General features: G+C 43.2%; 1 protein-coding gene across 1 annotated transcript; it reads left to right on the forward strand.

Moving 5' to 3' along the window:
* Positions 1 to 1000: 1000 nt before the first annotated feature.
* Positions 1001 to 24171, forward strand: hsd17b4 (hydroxysteroid (17-beta) dehydrogenase 4). Its single transcript, XM_056464232.1, has 23 exons — positions 1001 to 1159; positions 1627 to 1680; positions 1765 to 1872; positions 1952 to 2011; positions 3398 to 3419; positions 3692 to 3738; positions 3817 to 3901; positions 6295 to 6482; positions 7029 to 7120; positions 7250 to 7274; positions 7465 to 7593; positions 8050 to 8138; positions 9508 to 9738; positions 10202 to 10253; positions 10336 to 10407; positions 10556 to 10659; positions 10735 to 10800; positions 19519 to 19588; positions 20123 to 20229; positions 20479 to 20565; positions 20685 to 21030; positions 23463 to 23584; positions 23773 to 24171. The coding sequence occupies exons 1-23, from the start codon at positions 1102 to 1104 to the stop codon at positions 23860 to 23862; spliced, it is 2304 nt and encodes a 767-aa protein (XP_056320207.1). The 5' UTR covers positions 1001 to 1101; the 3' UTR covers positions 23863 to 24171.
* Positions 24172 to 25020: the final 849 nt, after the last annotated feature.

Here is a 25020-nt window from a genome sequence, read left to right on the forward strand (position 1 = left end):
AAACCCTTGGCGAATCTTCTAGTATTTAACACCGACAGACGCGTAATCCATTCACATTGTAAATGTAATTTTATTAGTCGTATATCTTACATTTTTCTGAAACACACTGAACTGAAATATCCTTTTTATCTGACGGCCTGATCCAAAACATCTATTTTTGTGAAGTGCGAGAGATTCAGGAGCGGCCCGCGCTTTTTTAGCCAATCAGAAACACTCTTTACCTGTCAGTCATTTCTGGTCTGTGCGGCTTCGGACATCGGGTTGGCTGAAATGTCCTTAGAGGGCGGAGTTTTAAAGTATGAAATCCAATCAGAACGAGACCCGATATATAATTGTGTCATGAACATTGTTTTATTTAGCTCACTTTAATTAAATGTAATGCTTTTTCTCTAGTTGTAATCTTTTATAATATAATAAAATGATAATAAATATACCGATATAATTTACTTTGATGCAGTAATGTAATATTATTTTGATTGAAAAATTTTTATTTATAGCATAGTTAAAGACAAAAATGTGATTGAACTTATATATACTTAATATATATACTTAATATATATATATAATTTACTTTAATAATATAATATAAAAAGTTATATTTGACCAGTTTTTTTGTTTTATTTGTAATTATTATATTAAAATTGATTATAATCAATCTGTACACACAGTTAGCATTTTAAATTTATTTTTTAAATCGAAGCACTGTAAAATATGACTATATATACAGACTTTTTGTAAGTGTAAAAGTGAGTGTAAAAATATTATTATTATGTATTTAAACAGCTTATTTCACCAAACATATTACACACTGACACCGCAAAACAGCAGCACGATCAAAGCATCAGATGTTATGTGTTTTATATTTAACTGATATTAGATATTTACATGAAAAAACAAAAATACGAAGGAGTCTTCGATGCTGCTGTTGTTCGGTGGAGTGAAGACGCGCGGTTCTGATTGGCTGCTGCTCGGTGACGTCAGCGCGCCATTCGCGGAAGTGGGCCAAAAGTCACGGTTGAGTGTTTCTTTCGCAGCACAGTTCGACACGGAGCGGTCCTGCAGACACCTTTCACTCATATTCATTCATTTCTCCATCTGATCATGTCTGTGCCTTTGAGATTCGACGGCAGGGTGGTGCTGGTGACCGGAGCAGGCGGAGGTCAGTCCTTCATCATAGCAAACTCATGCTTTTCTGCAGATTATGGCGTATTATTCTTTATTAATAGTGTTATAGTGTCAATAATTGTGTGTGTGTGTGTGTATCAGTGCACAAACTGAGAGTGTTAATGCAGCAGATAGTAATGAATCGCTCTGAGCAGGGTTTATTATGGAGAACAGTAATAAACTTCTGCATTATCATGTTAGTTGTAGAGTTAATGCTGATGCATGAATAATAATCTGTTTAATATGTATAAATGCTTTATTTTTGGATGGTTTATTCAACATTAAAGGCCTGTTTGAGTCATTCACTGAGCTGTTTTTGCCACTAAAGCAGCTTTTCTGTGGCGGTCAAAGTTCAGAGATAAGACTGATATGAATCACTCGAATGGTTCTGCTTATATAAGACATGAAATATTTAACACACTGTTATGCTAATCCTGTTAATAAGTGTGTGTTTGTGTGCAGGTTTGGGAAGGGAATACGCACTGGCTTTCGGGCAGAGAGGAGCCGCTGTCGTCGGTGATCGAGTCGCTATTTGATTCAGTTCAAATGAGTCGCCGCTCGCGATTCATTCTGTAACTCTGTGTTTTGTGCTCTTGACAGTCAATGATCTGGGTGGAGATATCAAAGGTGGAGGCAGGAGCTCAGCAGCTGCTGATAAAGTGGTGGAGGAGATCAGAGCTGCTGGAGGGAAGGCTGTAGCCAACTATGGTAATCGATTCCATGAGTAGAATCATATCTGTGATTCACATGATGCTGATGATGTGAGTTCTGTGTCTCCATCTCTCAGATTCAGTGGAGGATGGAGAGAAGCTCATCCAGTCGGCGCTGGACGCATTCGGACGAATAGGTGCAGTTTATAAACATGCTGGAGTCTCTGTAAAGTGTAGAAGGGATACAGCTGCGGATACTAACATTCTGTGACATTGAACAACAATAATTCATATTTTTACATTACTGTCACGTCTACTAGGGGTAGACATTAATAAAATACAATGTAATGGGTCATTTAATAAATAATATGAATAATACTCTATAATTACTGTTCTTACACAACTGTGAGGGTTGGGGTAGATGTTAACAAAAATACAATTTACTGGGTGATTTAATAAAAAACATGAATAATATTTAGTATAATTAAAGTTTTTACATTACGGTAAGGGTATACATTAATAAAATAGGATTAATGGGTAATTTAACAAATTATATAAGTATTTATATATACTTCTGGCTGCAGCTGTATCCCTTCTAGCAACAACTGTCACAATCTGAGTCTCTCATTCATTTTTTTACCTTTTAAAAAGTCCAAAGCAACTAGTTAAGAAGATAAATAAAAGTACAATCCATTGAAGCATTGCCAATGATACGACACAAACATAAAGCTTCATTTAAAGTTGTTCATTTTATCTGTAATATATTTAAATCTATTGAACACATGAAAAAAATATATATATATTTAAAGATATTGCCCAAATATGCACTTATATCAGTATATTATGAGAATAGAGAGACTTGACTGCATCATTTGCAGCTTTTCATGGGAGTGGGCGGAGCTAAATATGACACTTTGATCACTGTGACTCTTTGATTGGTGAATTCTCTGCATGGCATCATGGGTAATGTAGTTTTACACCGCTAATTAAACAATTACGACCCTGAACCGCATATTTCTCTGGTATGTTTGTGGAAATAGCTAAAAATACATCATATGTGTTCAAAAGTAGCCAACAAAATCATCAGAATATGAATCTAATATCTTCCTTGAAGGCATTTTGCAAATTTCCCTCCATAAATATACCAAAACCAACTTTTTGATCAGTAACATGCATAGCTAAGAATGTGACTTAGACAACTTTAAGGATGATTTTATCAGTATTTAGATTTGTTTTAACCATCAGATTCCATATATTCATATTTAATAGTCAAATATTGCCCTATTCTAACAGCCAAATCAATCATAAGCTTATTTATTCAGCTTTTAGGTCATGTAATAATCTAAATTTTCACAAAAATGGACACTTATGTGGTTTTGTGGTCCATAAATGTTTTAAAACATGTAGAATTATTGTGATCAGACGTGTTGGACAAAAGCAGAAGCAATCATTCTATCAGTTATTGATAATAATCTGTTTCCCTATGGAGGACGAGTGGAGGTTATACTTCCAGAAGCAGCGCATGTGTTTTATAGTTAGGGTACAAACACAGTACTAAATGAATGGTTTGTGTTGTTTTTCAGATGTGGTGGTGAATAACGCTGGGTAAGTGCCTTCTGGGTAATGTATTATTTATTATTATTTTTAAATATTTGCCTAGTGGTGTATTTGGATGCTTTGGGGGATGGAGGGCGAGGGGGGTCAAAGTTAAAAATGAATAATTTCATGTGCTTTTTTACAATAAATAAATGTTTAACAAAAGAATCTCTCCATTACTTGGGAAATATTATGAAAAGGATTTTATTTAAGGAGAGTGTGAATAATTTAGACTTCAGCTGTATGTGTGTTTTTGTGGGTGATGGCGTGCTGCACTGAAGGATTCTGCGGGATCGCTCGTTCGCGCGCACCAGTGATGTGGACTGGGGTATGTACTGACCTGAGATCAGCTAAGTGTGCAGGTGTGTATGAGCTGCTGTGTGACTGTGAGTTTGCTGTGTTTCAGATCTAATTCAGCGTGTTCATCTCAGAGGCTCGTTCCTCGTCACCAGAGCCGCTTGGAACCACATGAAGCAGCAGAAGTTTGGCAGGTGGGGAGACCTGCTGCACTCACCTGAACACCCAAACACAACTGAACACACATGATGACCCGAACAGATGAACACCCAAACACATGAAGAGATAAAACACCCAAACACATGTGCAGATGAACACATGAACGGCCGAACACGAGCGCACACGAACTCAACTGAACACACGAACACCTGAACACATGCACACCCAAACACATGTACACCTGAATACATGAACAGATGAACACCCAAACAACTGAACAGATGAACACATGAACATCAGAACAGATGAACATCAGAATACATGTACATCCGAACACAAACACCCAAACAGACGAACATCCAAACAGATGAGCACCTGAATATATGAACAGCCGAACACATGAACATACAAACACCTGAGCAGATGAACTACAGAATCCATGAACATCCAAACACATGAACACTTGAACAGATGATCAACCAAACAGATGAACACCTGGACAGATGAACACCCAAGCAGACGAACACACGAACAGATAAACACCCAAACAGATGAACAACCGAACACATGAACACCTGAAGAGATGAACAGTCGAACACATGAACATCTCAACACATGAAAAACTAAACAGGTGAACACCCAAACAGATGGACATCCAAACACATGAACAACCAAACACATGAACACTTGAATAGATGAACACCTGAACAGATTAACACCAGGACAGATGGACACCTGGACAGATGAACACCCGAACAGATTAACAACCGGACAGATGAACACCCGAACAGATTTACAACCGGACAGATGAACAACCGAACAGATGAACATATAAACAACCGAACACATGAACACCCAAACAGATGAACAACCGAACACATGAACACCCAAACAGATGAACAACCGAACACATGAACACCCAAACAGATGAACAACCGAACACATGAACACCCAAACAGATGAACAACCGAACACATGAACACCCAAACCGATGAACAACTGAACACATGAACACCCAAACCGATGAACACCCGAACAGATGAACAACGGGACAGATGAACACCCGAACAGATGAACAACGGGACAGATGAACACCCGAACAGATGAACAACCAAAGTGATGAACAGATGAACATCCGGACAGATGAACACCCGAACAGATGAACAACCAAACTGATGAACAACCGGACAGATGAACACCCAAACAGATGAACAACCAAACTGATGAACACCCGAACAGATGAACAACCGGACAGAAGAACACCCGAACAGATGAACATCTGAACAGATGAACAACCGGACAGATGAACATCCGGACAGATGAACAACCGGACAGATGAACACCCGAACAGATGAACACCCGAACAGATGAACAATCAAACAGATGAACACCCGGACAGATGAACAACCAAACTGATGAACAACCGGACAGATGAACACCCGAACAGATGAACAACCGAACAGATGAACAACCAAACTGATGAACAACTGGACAGATGAACACCCAAACAGATGAACACCTGAACATATGAACACCCGAACAGATGAACAACCAAACTGATGAACATCTGAACAGATGAACAACCGGACAGATGAACATCCGAACAGATGAACAACTGGACAGATGAACATCCGAACAGATTAACAACCGGACAGATGAACATCCGAACAGATGAACAACCGGACAGATGAACACCTGAACAGATGAACACCCGAACAGATAAACAATCAAACAGATGAAAACCCGAACAGATGAACAACCAAACAGATGAACAACCAAACAGATGAACAACCGGACAGATGAACACCTGAACATATGAACACCCGAACAGATGAACAACTGGACAGAAGAACACCTGAACAGATGAACAACCAAACTGATGAACAACCGGACAGATGAACACCTGAACATATGAACACCCGAACAGATGAACAACTGGACAGAAGAACACCTGAACAGATGAACAACCAAACTGATGAACAACCGGACAGATGAACACCTGAACATATGAACACCCGAACAGATGAACAACTGGACAGAAGAACACCTGAACAGATGAACAACCGGACAGATGAACATCCGAACAGATTAACAACCGGACAGATGAACAACCGGACAGATGAACAATCGAACAGATGAACACCCGAACAGATGAACGCATGAGCATATGAACAACCGAACACATGAACACCCAAACAGATGAACACCTGAACAGATGAACACCTGAACACATGAACAGATGCACACTCAAACAAATGAACACAGAACACACATGATCAAAGCAGTATAGCTGACATTAGCATTGTTTTTCTGTACGTTCGTTAGCATGATTGTTAAACGTCTGTAATATGATCAGTTCTGGTGTCTTTATGCTTGAGAAGAGTCAGAATCGTACCTGCAGCAGCTTTAAGTGTGGCGTGTGTTTCAGGATCATCATGACCTCATCCGCCGCAGGGATTTATGGGAACTTTGGGCAGGCGAACTACAGCGCGGCGAAGCTGGGTCTGCTGGGTCTGGCAAACACACTCGCCATCGAAGGACAGAAGTACAACATCCACTGCAACACCATCGCCCCCACTGCAGGGTCCAGACTCACCGAGACCGTCATGCCTCCAGGTGTGTGTGTGTGTGTGTGTGCAACACCATCGCCCCCACTGCAGGGTCCAGACTCACCGAGACCGTCATGCCTCCAGGTGTGTGTGTGTGTGTGTGTGTGTGTGTGTGTGCAACACCATCGCCCCCACTGCAGGGTCCAGACTCACCGAGACCGTCATGCCTCCAGGTGTGTGTGTGTGTGTGTGTGTGTGTGTGTGCAACACCATCGCCCCCACTGCAGGGTCCAGACTCACCGAGACCGTCATGCCTCCAGGTGTGTGAGTGTGTGTGTGTGTGTGTGTGTGTGTGCTGTAATGACAGCACCATCGCCCCCACTGCAGGGTCCAGACTCACCGAGACCGTCATGCCTCCAGGTGTGTGTGTGTGTGTGTGTGTGTGTGTGTGTGTGTGTGTGTGCTGTATGTGCAACACCATCGCCCCCACTGCAGGGTCCAGACTCACCGAGACCGTCATGCCTCCAGGTGTCTGTCTGTCTGTCTGTCTGTGTGTGTGTGTGTGTGTGTGTGTGTGTGTGTGTTCTGCTGATGTGTGTGTGTTCTCCATCAGATCTGGTGCAGTCTCTGAAGGCAGAGTACGTGGCGCCGCTGGTGCTCTGGCTCTGTCATGAGTCCTGCCAGGAGAACAGTGGCCTGTTTGAGGTACACACACACACACACACACACATACACAGGAGGGCATGTCCTATAAATAGACCGGTATTGATCATCTGATGTTTATCTAATCATTGATATCACAGCTGTTTCCCATGATCCTCTGCTTGTGTTTAGGTGGGCGCCGGCTGGATCGGCAAATGTGAGTTCAGTGTGTGTGAATGTGAGAAGATCACACACACACACACATCCCTAACGCACACACACACAGCTTATATAATGAGTATGTGAATACACACCGACTTAATATTCACATTTCAGTCAGATATATAGTTGAAGTCGAGTGTGTGTGTGTGTGTGTGTGTGTGTGTGTTATGTAATGGTGTTGGTAGTGCGCTGGGAGAGGAGTCTGGGTCGTATCGTCCGTCAGAAGAGTGAGTGTGTGACACCGGAGACTGTGAGAGACGCCTGGAGAGACATCTGTGACTTCACTAATGCTACTAAACCTGCTAGCATACAGGGTAACACACACACACACACACACACACACACAATACAAACACTACACTACACACACACACACACACACGCACATGCACAAACACAATACAAACACTACACTATACACACACACACACCACAATATACACACACACACACACACACACACACCGTATACAATACATAAACATTACACACACACAGTATACAATACACACAAACACAATACATAAACATTACACAAACAAACACACACAATACGCTACATACATATTACACACACCTACTTACAGACACACACCACATATATTTTTCACACACTACACAATATATATTTACACATTACACACACACACACACACACACACACACACACTACACACTACACACCTGCATGCACAGTACGTGCACACTACACACACATGAGCAGTCAGGTTTAATGTGTGTGTGTGTGTGTGTGTGTGTGTGTGTTGTAGAGTCGCTGCAGACGCTGGTGGAGGTTTTGTCCAGAGTGGAGGATGAGAGAAAAATCGGAGCAAACCCAACAGCAGTCGCAACAAACCCTGTGAGAAAACACACACACACACACACACACACACACACACACACAATACAAACACTACACTACACACACACACACACACACCTGCTGAAATCCAGACTGGTCCACTAGAGCAGTGGTTCCCAAACTGGGGGTCGCGACCCCTGCGGGGGTCGCAGAATAATTTCAAGGGGTCGCGAGAGTTATTCAAAAATTGTGTAATTTTCAGTGATTATAATAAATATTTTTCAGTATTAAAAATGAAAGCTAATATTTTCAGATTTTTAAAAAGATATCACTGATAAATTCATAAAGTATTTAGGACACATTCAGGCAGAATGCATCTTTGTACTTGGAAGGCGGCGCTCAGGAACAGTTAAAAACTGTTGTCATGTCAACTTGCCTTCAACGCTTGCCCCGCCTTCGCACTCTTCTTATTGGCCCACTGCTCTAAGAACTGAACACGAATGATTGGTTAAAATCAGCTGTCAATCACTCAGTCAACGCCTCCTGTCTTCAGATGACAGGAGCTACAACCGCGAAAATGTAAAGCGCTGAAGATGAGAGAATGAAAACAACACTGACAGATTTAGTTTTAGAAACACCTAAAGCTACAAATATTGGCACATCTGATTACTGATCATGTGCTGAATGTTAATCCACCAGCTATACTTATTGAAGAGTGGATAAAAGACCTCCATTGGCTTCAAGTCTGCTATGAAAATAACTAGCATTCACTGTAAAGTCTGTGGGATATCTTTTGGGATATCCGTCCGTGTATCTTTTGGTCACTCAATAATGTTATAAAAATGTATTTTCTTGTGATAACGGGATTTCATTAAGACATATTTTCCTCACGCATGCATATTTATTTTTTTGCTTGTTAGTTTTGATTAGTGTTGATTTTCAAATGCAATAAATCTGTTTATAAAACTTGTAGTAACAGTGCGATAATTGGCGGGAGCCACTAAATTTTGGCTGGTGCGCCTACATTTTTAAAGTTAGAAGCACCAGTGTTACCAAGCAAAAATGTTAATTTCGAGCCCTGTAATCTATAGTAAATATAGTTAAAATATTGTGAACAGCTTAAAAAAAGCTATTTTTATTGTTTGTATATGCTTTGGTAGTGGGGGGTCGCGAGTTCTTGACGATCTTACAATGGGGGTCGCGGGTTAAAAAGTTTGAGAACCACTGCACTAGAGGAGCATCACTGAAGCTCTTTTATTCTGAAAAACACAACATGACAGACACACACACACACACACACACACACACACACACACACGTCTGTCTGTCTGTGTGTGAAATAAAGTCATTGATAATGTGCTCATCTTCAGTGACTGTGCTCATCCTTTGGTGTGTGTGTCTATCTCTGTGTGTGTGTGTGTGTCAGGCGCAGGCTATCGGGCATGTGCTGCCGGACATGACGTTCACACACACACACATGAACTGTATCCTGTACGCTCTGGGAGTGGGCGTGTCCAGCAGAGACCCCCAGCAGCTGCAGTTCCTCTATGAGGGACACACACACTTCTGCTGCCTGCCCACGTTCGGGGTGATCCCGGCGCAGGGGGCGCTGCTGGGGCTGGGAAGCGTCCCGGGGCTCGACATCGACTTCACCAGGGTGAGCAAACACCAGAGTGTGTGTGTGTGTGTGTGTGACAGAGCATGATCTCTGTATATATCTGTGTGTGTGTGTATCACTATGTATGTGTGTTTGTTTGTATGTATGCGTGTGTGTATGTATCCATCCATTTATGTGTGTGTATCTGTGTGTGAGAGAGTGTGTGACCCACTGTATGTGTGTGTGTGTCCTTCTGTATGCATATATCGGTGTGTGTGACCCTCTGTGTATGTGTGTTGCTCGTGCAAGATTGCATGTGTCCATCCCTCTACATGCGTGTGTGGGTGACTCTATGTATACATATATCTCTGTGTGTGTGTGTGTGTGTGTGTGTGTGTGAGAGAGAGAGAGAGAGAGAGAGAGAGACCCTCTGTATGCATGTAGGTGTGTGAGACCTTCATTGTGTGTGTGTGTGTGTGTGTGTGTGTGTGTGTGTGTGTGTGTGTGTGTGTGTGTGTTTCAGCTGCTGCATGGAGAGCAGTACCTGGAGCTGTTCAAGCCTCTGCCCACATCAGGTGAGGAACTCAACCAATGATCATGCAGAGTGTGTGTGTGTGCGTGTGTGTGTGTGTTACTGAAGCCTCTCTCTCTCCTCAGGAACTCTGACATCTCGAGCCACAGTGTCGGATGTGCTGGATAAAGGCTCCGGGATGCTGATCCTGCTGGACGGTAACAAACACACACACACACACACACCCCTATGTCAAAGACAACACAACATTAGTGTGCTTGTTTTAAGGAAAAACACACTTCATTTTCACTCACTGTGTGTGTGTGTGTGTGTGTGTGTGTGTGTGTGTGTGTGTGTGTGTTTCAGTGCACACGTACAGCGAGCAGGAGCTGCTGTGTTATAACCAGTTCTCTGTGTTCATCGTGGGCTCTGGAGGATTCGGAGGGAAGCGAGCGTCCCAGAAGGCCGTGGTGAGCCGAACGCCTCCATCAGCTGCGTCTGCACCACTCCTGTACTGTAGTTTACTGTGTTTTTACCTGTTTCAGGCTACAGCGGCTGCTCCAGACAGACCTGCAGACGCTGTGGTGGTGGAGGAGACGTCTAGAGATCAGGTGAGCAGATACACACACATCTGAGGGAGCAGATACACACACACACACACACACACACACATCTGAAGGAGCAGATACACACTCACACATCTGAGGGAGCAGATACACACACACACATCTGAGGGAGCAGATACACACACACATCTGAGGGAGCAGATACACACACACATCTGAGGGAGCACATACACACACACATCTGAGGGAGCACATACACACATCTGAGGGAGCAGATACACACACACACACACATCTGAAGGAGCAGATACACACACATCTGAGGGAGCACATACACACACACATCTGAGGGAGCACATACACACATCTGAGGGAGCAGATACACACACACACACACATCTGAAGGAGCAGATACACACTCACACATCTGAGGGAGCAGATACACACACATCTGAGGGAGCAGATACACACACACACATCTGAGGGAGCAGATACACACACACATCTGAGAGAGCAGATACACACACACATCTGAGGGAGCAGATACACACACTGTTAATGTTTGACACTGTTGTGCAGGTGTGTGGAGTATTTTATGAACACGTGAACACCCAAACACATGAACACCCGAACATATGAACACGTGAACACCCGAACATATGAACACATGAACACCCGAACATGTGAACACCTGAACATGTGAACACCCGAACATATGAACACCCGAACACATGAACACCCGAACATATGAACACCTGAACATATGAACACCCGAACATATAAACACGTGAACGCCCAAACACATGAACACCCGAACATATGAACACCTGAACATATGAACACTCGAACATATGAACATGTGAACACCCGAACATATGAACATGTGAACACCCAAACATATGAACATGTGAACACCCGAACATATGAACACCCGAACACATGAACACGTGAAAGCCCAAACACATGAACACCCGAACATATGAACACCTGAACATATGAACACCCAAACATATGAACATGTGAACAACCGAACATATGAACACCCGAACACATGAACACGTGAACACGTGAACGCCCAAACACATGAACACCTGAACATATGAACACCTGAACATATGAACACGTGAACACCCGAACATATGAACACGTGAACACCCGAACATATGAACACCCGAACATGTGAACACGTGAACACCTGAACATATGAACACGTGAACACCCGAACATATGAACACCCGAACATGTGAACACGTGAACACCCGAACATATGAACACCCGAACATGTGAACACGTGAACACCCGAACATATGAACACGTGAACACCCGAATATATGAACATGTGAACACCCAAACATATGAACACGTGAACACCCGAACATATGAACACCCGAACATATGAACACCCGAACATATGAACACGTGAACACCCGAACATGTGAACACGTGAACACCCGAACATATGAACACGTGAACATATGAACATGTGAACACCCGAACACATGAACATATGAACACCGGAACACATGAACACCCGAACATATGAACACGTGAACACCCAAACACATGAACACCCGAACATATGAACATGTGAACACTCGAACACATGAAAATATGAACACCCGAACACATGAACACCCGAACATGTGAACACGTGAACACCCGAACATATAAACATGTGAACACCCGAACATATGAACATGTGAACACGTGAACACCCGAACATATGAACACGTGAACATATGAACATGTGAACACGTGAACACCCGAACATATGAACACGTAAACACCCGAACATATGAACATGTGAACACCCGAACATGTGAACACGTGAACACCCGAACATATGAACACGTGAACACTCGAACATATGAACACGTGAACACCCGAACATATGAACGCGTGAACACTCGAACATATGAACACGTGAACACCCGAACATATGAACACGTGAACACCCAAACATGAACATGTAAACACCCGAACACATGAACACCCGAACATATGAACACATGAACACCCGAACACATGAACATGTGAACACCCGAACACATGAACATGTGAACACCCGAACATATGAACACGTGAACACCCAAACATATGAACACGTGAACACCCAAACATATGAACACGTGGACACCCAAACATATGAACATGTGAACACCCGAACATATGAACATGTGAACACCCGAACATATGAACACGTGAACACCCGAACATATGAACACGTGAACACCCAAACATATGAACACGTGAACACCCAAACATATGAACACATGAACACCCAAACATATGATCATGTGATCACCCAACCATATGAACACGTGAACACCCAAACATATGAACATGTGAACACCGGAACATATGAACATGTGAACACTCGAACATGTGAACACTCGAACATATGAACACGTGAACACCCGAACACATGAACACCCGAACATATGAACACATGAACACCCGAACATATGAACACGTGAACACTCGAACATATGAACACGTGAACACCCGAACACATGAACACCCGAACATATGAACACCCGAACATATGAACACGTGAACACCCAAACATATGAACACGTGAACACCCAAACATATGAACACGTGAACACCCAAACATATGAACACGTGAACACCCAAACATATGAACACGTGAACACCCGAACATATGAACACGTGAACACCCGAACATATGAACACGTGAACACCCGAACATATGAACACGTGAACACCCGAACATATGAACACGTGAACACCCGAACATATGAACACGTGAACACCCGAACATATGAACACGTGAACACCCGAACATATGAACACGTGAACACCCAAACATATGAACACGTGAACACCCAAACATATGAACACGTGAACACCCAAACATATGAACACGTGAACACCCGAACATATGAACACGTGAACACGTGAACGCCCAAACACATGAACACCTGAACATATGAACACCTGAACATATGAACACGTGAACACCCGAACATATGAACACGTGAACACCCGAACATATGAACACCCGAACATGTGAACACGTGAACACCTGAACATATGAACACGTGAACACCCGAACATATGAACACCCGAACATGTGAACACGTGAACACCCGAACATATGAACACCCGAACATGTGAACACGTGAACACCCGAACATATGAACACGTGAACACCCGAATATATGAACATGTGAACACCCAAACATATGAACACGTGAACACCCGAACATATGAACACCCGAACATATGAACACCCGAACATATGAACACGTGAACACCCGAACATGTGAACACGTGAACACCCGAACATATGAACACGTGAACATATGAACATGTGAACACCCGAACACATGAACATATGAACACCGGAACACATGAACACCCGAACATATGAACACGTGAACACCCAAACACATGAACACCCGAACATATGAACATGTGAACACTCGAACACATGAAAATATGAACACCCGAACACATGAACACCCGAACATGTGAACACGTGAACACCCGAACATATAAACATGTGAACACCCGAACATATGAACATGTGAACACGTGAACACCCGAACATATGAACACGTGAACATATGAACATGTGAACACGTGAACACCCGAACATATGAACACGTAAACACCTGAACATATGAACATGTGAACACCCGAACATGTGAACACGTGAACACCCGAACATATGAACACGTGAACACTCGAACATATGAACACGTGAACACCCGAACATATGAACGCGTGAACACTCGAACATATGAACACGTGAACACCCGAACATATGAACACGTGAACACCCAAACATGAACATGTAAACACCCGAACACATGAACACCCGAACATATGAACACATGAACACCCGAACACATGAACATGTGAACACCCGAACACATGAACATGTGAACACCCGAACATATGAACACGTGAACACCCAAACATATGAACACGTGAACACCCAAACATATGAACACGTGGACACCCAAACATATGAACATGTGAACACCCGAACATATGAACATGTGAACACCCGAACATATGAACACGTGAACACCCGAACATATGAACACGTGAACACCCAAACATATGAACACGTGAACACCCAAACATATGAACACATGAACACCCAAACATATGATCATGTGAACACCCAACCATATGAACACGTGAACACCCAAACATATGAACATGTGAACACCGGAACATATGAACATGTGAACACTCGAACATGTGAACACTCGAACATATGAACACGTGAACACCCGAACACATGAACACCCGAACATATGAACACATGAACACCCGAACATATGAACACGTGAACACTCGAACATATGAACACGTGAACACCCGAACACATGAACACCCGAACATATGAACACCCGAACATATGAACACGTGAACACCCAAACATATGAACATGTGAACACCCAAACATATGAACACGTGAACACCCGAACATATGAACACGTGAACACCCGAACATATGAACACGTGAACACCCGAACATATGAACACGTGAACACCCGAACATATGAACACGTGAACACCCGAACATATGAACACGTGAACACCCGAACATATGAACACGTGAACACCCGAACATATGAACACGTGAACACCCAAACATATGAACACGTGAACACCCAAACATATGAACACGTGAACACCCAAACATATGAACACGTGAACACCCGAACATATGAACACGTGAACACCCGAACATATGAACACGTGAACACCCGAACATATGAACATGTGAACACCCGAACATATGAACATGTGAACACTCGAACATGTGAACACTCGAACATATGAACACGTGAACACCCAAACATATGAACATGTGAACACTCGAACATATGAACGCGTGAACACCCGAACATATGAACATATGAACACCCGAACACATGAACACCCGAACATATGAACACGTGAACACCCGAACATATGAACGCGTGAACACCCGAACACATGAACATATGAACACCCGAACACATGAACATGTGAACACCCGAACATATGAACACGTGAACACCCAAACATATGAACACGTGAACACCCAAACATATGAACACGTGGACACCCAAACATATGAACATGTGAACACCCGAACATATGAACACCCGAACATATGAACACGTGAACACCCAAACATATGAACACGTGAACACCCAAACATATGAACACGTGAACACCCAAACATATGATCATGTGAACACCCAACCATATGAACACGTGAACACCCAAACATATGAACATGTGAACACCGGAACATATGAACATGTGAACACTCGAACATGTGAACACTCGAACATATGAACACCCGAACATATGAACACATGAACACCCGAACATATGAACACTCGAACATATGAACACGTGAACACGTGAACACCCGAACACATGAACACCCGAACATATGAACACCCGAACATATGAACACGTGAACACCCAAACATATGAACACGTGAACACCCAAACATATGAACACGTGAACACCCAAACATATGAACACGTGAACACCCAAACATATGAACACGTGAACACCCAAACATATGAACATGTGAACACCCGAACATATGAACATGTGAACACTCGAACATATGAACGCGTGAACACCCGAACATATGAACATATGAACACCCGAACACATGAACACCCGAACATATGAACACGTGAACACCCGAACATATGAACGCGTGAACACCCGAACATATGAACACGTGAACACCTGAACACATGAACACCCGAACACGTGAACACCCGAACACATGAACATATGAACACCCGAACACATGAACATGTGAACACCCGAACATATGAACACGTCAACACCCGAACATATGAACACCCAAACATATGAACACGTGAACACCCAAACATATGAACACGTGAACACCCAAACATATGAACATGTGAACACCCGAACATATGAACACGTCAACACCCGAACATATGAACACCCAAACATATGAACATGTGAACACCCGAACATATGAACACGTGAACACCCAAACATATGAACACGTGAACACCCAAACATATGAACACGTGAACACCCAAACATATGAACACGTGAACACCTGAACATATGAACACGTGAACACCCGAACATATGAACATGTGAACACTCGAACATATGAACGCGTGAACACCCGAACATATGAACGCGTGAACACCCGAACATATGAACGCGTGAACACCCGAACATATGAACACGTGAACACCCGAACATATGAACACGTGAACACCCAAACATATGAACACGTGAACACCCAAACATATGAACACGTGAACACCCAAACATATGAACACGTGAACACCCGAACATATGAACACGTGAACACCCGAACATATGAACACGTGAACACCCGAACATATGAACACCCGAACATATGAACACGTGAACACCCGAACATATGAACATGTGAACACTCGAACATGTGAACATTCGAACATATGAACGCGTGAACACCCGAACATATGAACATATGAACACCCGAACATATGAACATATGAACACGTGAACACTCGAACATATGAACGCGTGAACACCTGAACATATGAACATATGAACACGTGAACACTTGAACATATGAACGCGTGAACACCCGAACATATGAACACGTGAACACTCGAACATATGAACGCGTGAACACTTGAACATATGAACATGTGAACACCCGAACACATGAACATATGAACATGTGAACACCCGAACACATGAACACCCGAACACATGAACATATGAACATGTGAACACCCGAACACATGAACATATGAACACATGAACATATGAACACCCGAACACGTGAACATGTGAACACTCGAACACATAAACACTAGGCCACATGAACACCCGGACACGTGAACACCCGGACACGTGAACACCTGAACATCTGAGGGAGCAGATACACACACACCCACACACACACACAGACACACACACACACACTGTTAAGGTTTGACACTGGTGTGCAGATGTGTGGAGTATTTAAAACCTGATCAGAGACTCATTCAGGTGAGAAACAGAAATTGATAATGTAGGATTTACTGTAAATGTGCTGTACTACATCTGAACATGCATTTCTTTACCATCTACACTGTACATAGACCTTACATCAAGCATCAGCTCATCAATATTTACCTGAGAGTCTTGGAAAAGAGCTGGAATTTCAGCAGCTAGTGCCACAGCCGTATCACTCTGCAGCCCAACACCGGTCCGTCTGAAGCTGAGCAGGGCTGAGGCTGGTCAGTGTCTGGATGGGAGACCACATGGGGACACTAGGTTGCTGTTGGAAGTGGTGTTAGAGGGGCCAGCAGGGGGCGCTCAACCTGAGGTCTGTGTGAGTCCTAATGCCCCAGTATAGTGAAGGGGACACTACACTGTCAGTGAGCGCCGTCTTTCAGATGAGCTGTTAAACTGAGCTCCTGACTCTCTGTGCTCATTAATAATCCCAGGGCACTTCTGGTCAAGAGTAGGGGTGTAACCCCGGTGTCCTGGCCAAACTCCCTCCATCAGCCCTTACCCATCATGGCCTCCCAATCATCCCCATCCACTGAATTGGCTCTATCACCGTCTCTCCACTGCACCTTTAGCTGGTGTGTGGTGAAGCACTGGTGCCGTGTCCTGTGTCTGCTAGAGCATCATCCAAGTGGAGCTGCACACTGGCAGTGGTGTGGAGAGACCCCCCTCATGATTGTGAAGCGCTTTGAGTGGATGTGCTATATAAACACACACACTACAGTACACTAGCAGAAATGTGCATGAACCCTGTATAAAAGTGCTGAAGAGTCTTCTTCTGGGTAGGCTTGTGCCGGTATTCGGTAATGCGATAAATCACGGTAGTGAATATGCACGATATTGTTATCGCGGGCACTTCAAAATACCGTGAAAAATAATAGATCCGAATTTATATTCTTAGAACGCGCCTTAGCTTATTTTTCATCAACCGCTTGAAGAAACACTGCGTATATGCTGCGCAGAACTGATGCGCACTCTGATGTAAACAATCCCCACATGTAGAAGTCGTGTGCACGCCGCCGCTGCCACCGCACTATAATCCTCACACGAAAAAGAAGCATGGCGGAAGGAGGAACGCTGCCGACAATTTATCCCCCTTCAGCTTATTTTCCATCAACCGCTTGAAGAAACACTGCGTATATGCTGCGCAGAACTGATGCGCACTCTGATGTAAACAATCCCCGCATGTAGAAGCATTGTGTGCACGCAGTGCGCGCCGCCGCTGCCACCGCTCTCTAATCCTCACACGAAGAAGAAGCATGGCGGAAAGAGGAACGCTGCCGACAATTTATCCCCCTTCAAAAAAAGTCAGAGGAAATATTTTGGGTTCCAAAAAAATGCAGAGGGATTGCTGATGGAAGACGGTTTCCCTTTGCACATTCACTTTGATATAATTGCTCAAGTTTACATTTATATTGTGTATTGTTTTATTTATATTTATTTGTATTTAAATGTTTGAAGTACTTTTAGTTAATTAAAAAGTTATTAAAGTTACTAAGTTGACGAAACTGAAGTTTTTTGTGTTGTTTTACCTGTTTCTCTAGTAAAATTACAATATGGTGATAATACCGTATACCGTGATAAAAGCTCAATCAATTAATCGCAGCATGAAAATGTGATACTGGCACATGCCTACTTCTGGGAAATGAGAAAGAATGATCATTATTCTTCATTCCTGAAGCTGTGTGTGTGTGTGTGTGTGTGTGTGTGTGTGTGTGTGTGTTTAGGCTGCTCTGTACAGGCTGAGTGGAGACTGGAACCCACTGCACATTGACCCCAACTTCGCCGCTATGGGAGGTGTGTGTGTGTGTGTGTGTGTGTGTGTGTGTGGTTTACACTTATTTTCACACAGTAGTAAAGATGCTGCTCTTACTCAGAGTTTCTGTCTTGTTTCTAGTCCAAACATCTAACAATTCTTAAATCCAGAAGCATTTTCTAGACAAGCAAAACATGTAGTCTTATTTTCATAAATGATGAGTCCAAATGAAGAGATTTTCTCCTTAAAACAAGCAGAATAATCTGACAATGGAGGAAGCAGAATAATCAAGATTTTCCTTTTGACATCAGATTATGTTTCTTCCTCCATTGTCAGATTATTCTGCTTGTCTTCTGATTTTCTTCTTCAATGTGGTTCAGAGATTTGGTCCATGTTCGTGTAAGCAGAATAAACAGTCAGATGGATTCTGATGTACTCAGATCAGATTCAGGCTTGTTCATAATATTTAGTTCAAAATAAAGGTGTAATAACTGTTAGATGTTTAGACTAGAACAAGATAACAGCTCTATATGTGTTGCAGTAATGGAGATGCAGACGTGCTGTTTTATCCGCAGGCTTTCAGTCTCCAATCCTTCACGGTTTGTGTTCGTTTGGTTTCGCGGCGCGGCACGTCCTCAAGCAGTACGCAGGAAACGACGTCTCCAGATTCAAGGCCATGAAGGTACAGTGAAGAGCACAGCGTCATCATGTCTATGAGCTAATGTGTGTGTGTGTGTATATACATGCTTGAATGTGTGTATGCATACATGCATGTCTCTGTGTGTATATGTACGTGCATATCTGTGTATGTGTGTGTGTGTGTTTACATGTGTTTACGTGTGTGTGTGCATATGGTGTATATGAGTGTGTGTGTGTGCGTATTTACATGCGTTTTTGTGTGTGTGTGTGTGTGTGTGTGTGTGTGTTTCAGGTGCGTTTCGTGAAGCCGGTGTATCCCGGTCAGTCTCTGCAGACAGAGATGTGGAAGGAGAACAGCAGAGTTCACATCCAGTGTACGGTGAGCAGACGCACACATCTCTCCCACAATGCTCTGGGGCTGCAGGCTCAGATGATGATGATGATGATGATGATGCTGACGTCACACAGATGTAATAATGATGTACTGTGCTGTTTCAGGTGAAGGAAACCGGAGCCGTTGTGCTGTCTGGAGCTTATATAGATCTACACCCTGCAGCATCTGTGAGCGCCGGCCCGCCGCAGGCATGTAGACACACACACACACACACACACACACACACACACACACACACACATTCAGTTAGACACACACACACACAAACACACTCAGTCAGACACACAGATGCTGAAGGTGTGTTTGCTCCACAGACGGAGCTGCAGAGTGATCTGGTGTTCACTGAGATCGAGCGCAGGATTAAAGACTCAGGAGAGGAGCTGGTGAAGAAGGTGAACGCTGTGTTCGGCTGGGAGATCACCACAGACGGAGAGACTCGCAGACACTGGAGTGAGTCAAACTCACATACACTGAGGAGATACTGAACTGAATCACATCAGTGTCGAGCTGAATCACATCAGTGTTGAGCTGAATCACATCAGTGTTGAGCTGAATCGCATCAGCGTCGAGCTGAATCGCATCAGCGTCGAGCTGAATCACATCAGCGTCGAGCTGAATCACATCAGCGTCGAGCTGAATCACATCAGCGTCGAGCTGAATCACATCAGCGTCGAGCTGAATCACATCAGCGTCGAACTGAATCACATCAGCGTCGAGCTGAATCACATCAGCGTCGAGCTGAATCACATCAGCGTCGAACTGAATCACATCAGCGTCGAGCTGAATCACATCAGTGTCGAACTGAATCACATCAGCGTCGAGCTGAATCACATCAGCGTCGAACTGAATCACATCAGCGTCGAGCTGAATCACATCAGTGTCGAACTGAATCACATCAGCGTCGAGCTGAATCACATCAGTGTCGAACTGAATCACATCAGCGTCTAACTGAACCACATCAGTGTTGAGCTGAATCACATCAGTGTTGAGCTGAATCACATCAGCGTCGAGCTGAATCACATCAGTGTTGAGCTGAATCACATCAGCGTCGAGCTGAATCACATCAGTGTCGAACTGAATCACATCAGCGTCGAGCTGAATCACATCAGCGTCGAACTGAATCACATCAGCGTCGAGCTGAATCACATCAGTGTCGAACTGAATCACATCAGCGTCGAGCTGAATCACATCAGTGTCGAACTGAATCACATCAGCGTCTAACTGAACCACATCAGTGTTGAGCTGAATCATATCAGTGTCAAACTGAACCACATCAGTGTTGAGCTGAACCACATCAGTGTTGAGCTGAATCACATCAGTGTTGAGCTGAACCACATCAGTGTTGAGCTGAACCACATCAGTGTTGAGCTGAATCACATCAGTGTTGAGCTGAACCACATCAGTGTTGAGCTGAATCACATCAGTGTTGAGCTGAATCACATCAGCGTCGAACTGAATCACATCAGCGTCGAGCTGAATCACATCAGCGTCTAACTGAATCACATCAGCGTCGAGCTGAATCACATCAGTGTCGAACTGAATCACATCAGCGTCGAGCTGAATCACATCAGCGTCGAACTGAATCACATCAGCGTCGAGCTGAATCACATCAGTGTCGAACTGAATCACATCAGCGTCTAACTGAACCACATCAGTGTTGAGCTGAATCATATCAGTGTCAAACTGAACCACATCAGTGTCGAGCTGAATCACATCAGTGTTGAGCTGAACCACATCAGTGTTGAGCTGAACCACATCAGTGTTGAGCTGAATCACATCAGTGTTGAGCTGAACCACATCAGTGTTGAGCTGAACCACATCAGTGTTGAGCTGAATCACATCAGTGTTGAGCTGAATCACATCAGCGTCGAACTGAATCACATCAGCGTCGAGCTGAATCACATCAGCGTCTAACTGAATCACATCAGCGTCGAGCTGAACCACATCAGTGTTGAGCTGAATCACATCAGTGTTGAGCTGAATCACATCAGTGTTGAGCTGAACCACATCAGTGTTGAGCTGAATCACATCAGTGTTGAGCTGAACCACATCAGTGTTGAGCTGAATCACATCAGTGTTGAGCTGAATCACATCAGTGTTGAACTGAATCACATCAGTGTTGAGCTGAACCACATCAGTGTTGAGCTGAATCACATCAGTGTTGAGCTGAACCACATCAGTGTTGAGCTGAATCACATCAGTGTCTAACTGAATCACATCAGCGTCTAACTGAACCACATCAGTGTCGAACTGAATCACATCAGCGTCTAACTGAATCACATCAGTGTCGAGCTGAACAATATCATAGTTGAACTGAATCACATCAGTGTCGAGCTGAACAATATCATAGTTGAAGTGAATCACATCAGTGTCGAGCTGAACAATATCATAGTTGAAGTGAATCACATCAGTGTCGAGCTGAACAATGTCATAGTTGAACTGAATCACATCAGTGTCGAACTGAACAATGTCATAGTTGAACTGAATCACATCAGTGTCGAGCTGAACAATGTCATAGTTGAACTGAATCACATCAGTGTCGAACTGAATCACATCAGTGTCGAACTGAACAATGTCATAGTTGAACTGAATCACATCAGTGTCGAACTGAACAATGTCATAGTTGAACTGAATCACATCAGTGTCGAACTGAACAATGTCATAGTTGAACTGAATCATATGCTGAACGAGTCATCGTTGAGTTTAATCCATTTAATTTCAAGCTGAATCAGATCAATGTTGAGCTGAATCAAATAATGAACTGAATCATCCCTGGATTGCTGCTCCACTGCTGGAGGTGTGTGTGTGTGTGTTATAGAATCTGCTGTGCATGTGTAGTGTATGATTGTGTTGTTGTGTGTGTGTGTGTGTGTGTGTGTCAGCGGTGGACCTGAAGACGGGTCGGGGCTCAGTGCAGCGCGCCGCAGCTAAAGCAGACGTCACCTTCACCGTGTCGGATCAGGACTTCATGGAGGTGGTGATGGGGAAACTGAACCCGCAGAAGGTGCAGCAGATCTCCTACACACACGTGCACACACACACGCGCACACACAGTACATGTATGCATTTAGTCTAACTGACCTGGATTAGTGTAGAGTGCACTTCTATACTACAGAACGTCATAGAGTAGTGTACAGGTGTGTGATTTGGGACGCAGCCACTGCTGTCGCTGACTCTGCTGTCTCTCCTCAGGCCTTCTTCGCTGGTAAACTGAAGGTCAAAGGGAATATCATGCTGAGCCAGAAGCTGGAGGCTGTGCTGAAGGACCAGGCCCGACTCTGAGCTTCACAATCATCACTGATATCTGCCATTCATTCACTCATTAAAGAACAGGACACCTTTCTGTCTGCTCCTCATATTCTGAGGAACGCTGCCATTCAGTCACCTCCACAGTAGAATGCCATGGAAATCACTCAGCATTCTTCAAAGTATCTTCTTTTGTGTTCAAAGAAACTGAAATAGTTTTTTAATGTAAGATATCATTAACAGTTTTGGGGTGAACCGTCTCTTTAATACTGTACTGATGCTGAACAAGATATAGAGAGAGCCTAAATAACATTATTAATAAAAAATAAAACATTAAAAATCAAAGATGTGGTGTTATTGATCTCCTCATCACTGTGATGTGAGTTACAGATCTCTTCATACTCATACCGTTACATTCATTTACTCCAATAAACCTTAATGCACTCAAGAAGAAGATATTTTGAAGAATGCTGGCACTACTCCCATAGCAGGAAAAAAATGCTATAGAAGTCAGTCAGCATTCTTCAAAGTATCTTCTTTTGTGTTCAACAAAATCAAATAGAGTTTTTAATGTAAATAATGATAGAATTTACCTTCGCTACTGTACTGATGTTGAACAGAATTTACACTGAATCATATCAGTGTCGAACTGAATCACATCAGTCAAGCTGAATCACATCAAAGTCAAACTGACTCACATTAGTTTTGATATGAATCACATCAGTGTTAAGCTGAATCAAATCAGTTCAATCACATCAGCATTGAGTTGAATGACATCAGTGTCGAACTGAATCACATTAGTGTTGAGCTGAATCAATCAATGTTAAACTGAATCAAATCAGTGTTGAAGTGAATCAATATTGAATCCCATCAGCGTCGAACTGAATCACATCAGTCAAGCAGAATCACATCAAAGTCAAACTGAATCACATTAGTTTTGATATGAATCACATCAGCGTCGTGCTGAATCACATCAGTGTTGAGCTGAATCAATCAATGTTGAACTAAAACAAATCAGTTCAATCACATCAGCATTGAGTTGAATCAGTATTGAATGACGTCAGTGTCAAACTGAATCACATTAGTGTTGAGCTGAATCAATCAATGTTGAACTGAATCAAATCAGTGTTGAAGTGAATCAATATTGAATCACATCAGTGTCGAACTGAATCACATCAGTCAAGCAGAATCACA

The sequence above is a fragment of the Danio aesculapii genome, chromosome 8 (genome assembly GCF_903798145.1).
Source record: "Danio aesculapii chromosome 8, fDanAes4.1, whole genome shotgun sequence".
In the NCBI taxonomy this organism is placed as follows: Eukaryota; Metazoa; Chordata; class Actinopteri; order Cypriniformes; family Danionidae; genus Danio; species Danio aesculapii.

Excerpts from the sequence above, each read along its gene's own strand:
- hsd17b4 (XM_056464232.1), top strand. The coding sequence starts at position 1,102 with ATGTCTGTGCCTTTGAGATTCGACGGCAGGGTGGTGCTGGTGACCGGA. Across the intron at positions 1,873-1,951 it reads GAAGGCTGTAGCCAACTATG|ATTCAGTGGAGGATGGAGAG; the intron begins GTAATCGATTCC and ends TCCATCTCTCAG. Across the intron at positions 10,254-10,335 it reads CAAGCCTCTGCCCACATCAG|GAACTCTGACATCTCGAGCC; the intron begins GTGAGGAACTCA and ends CTCTCTCCTCAG.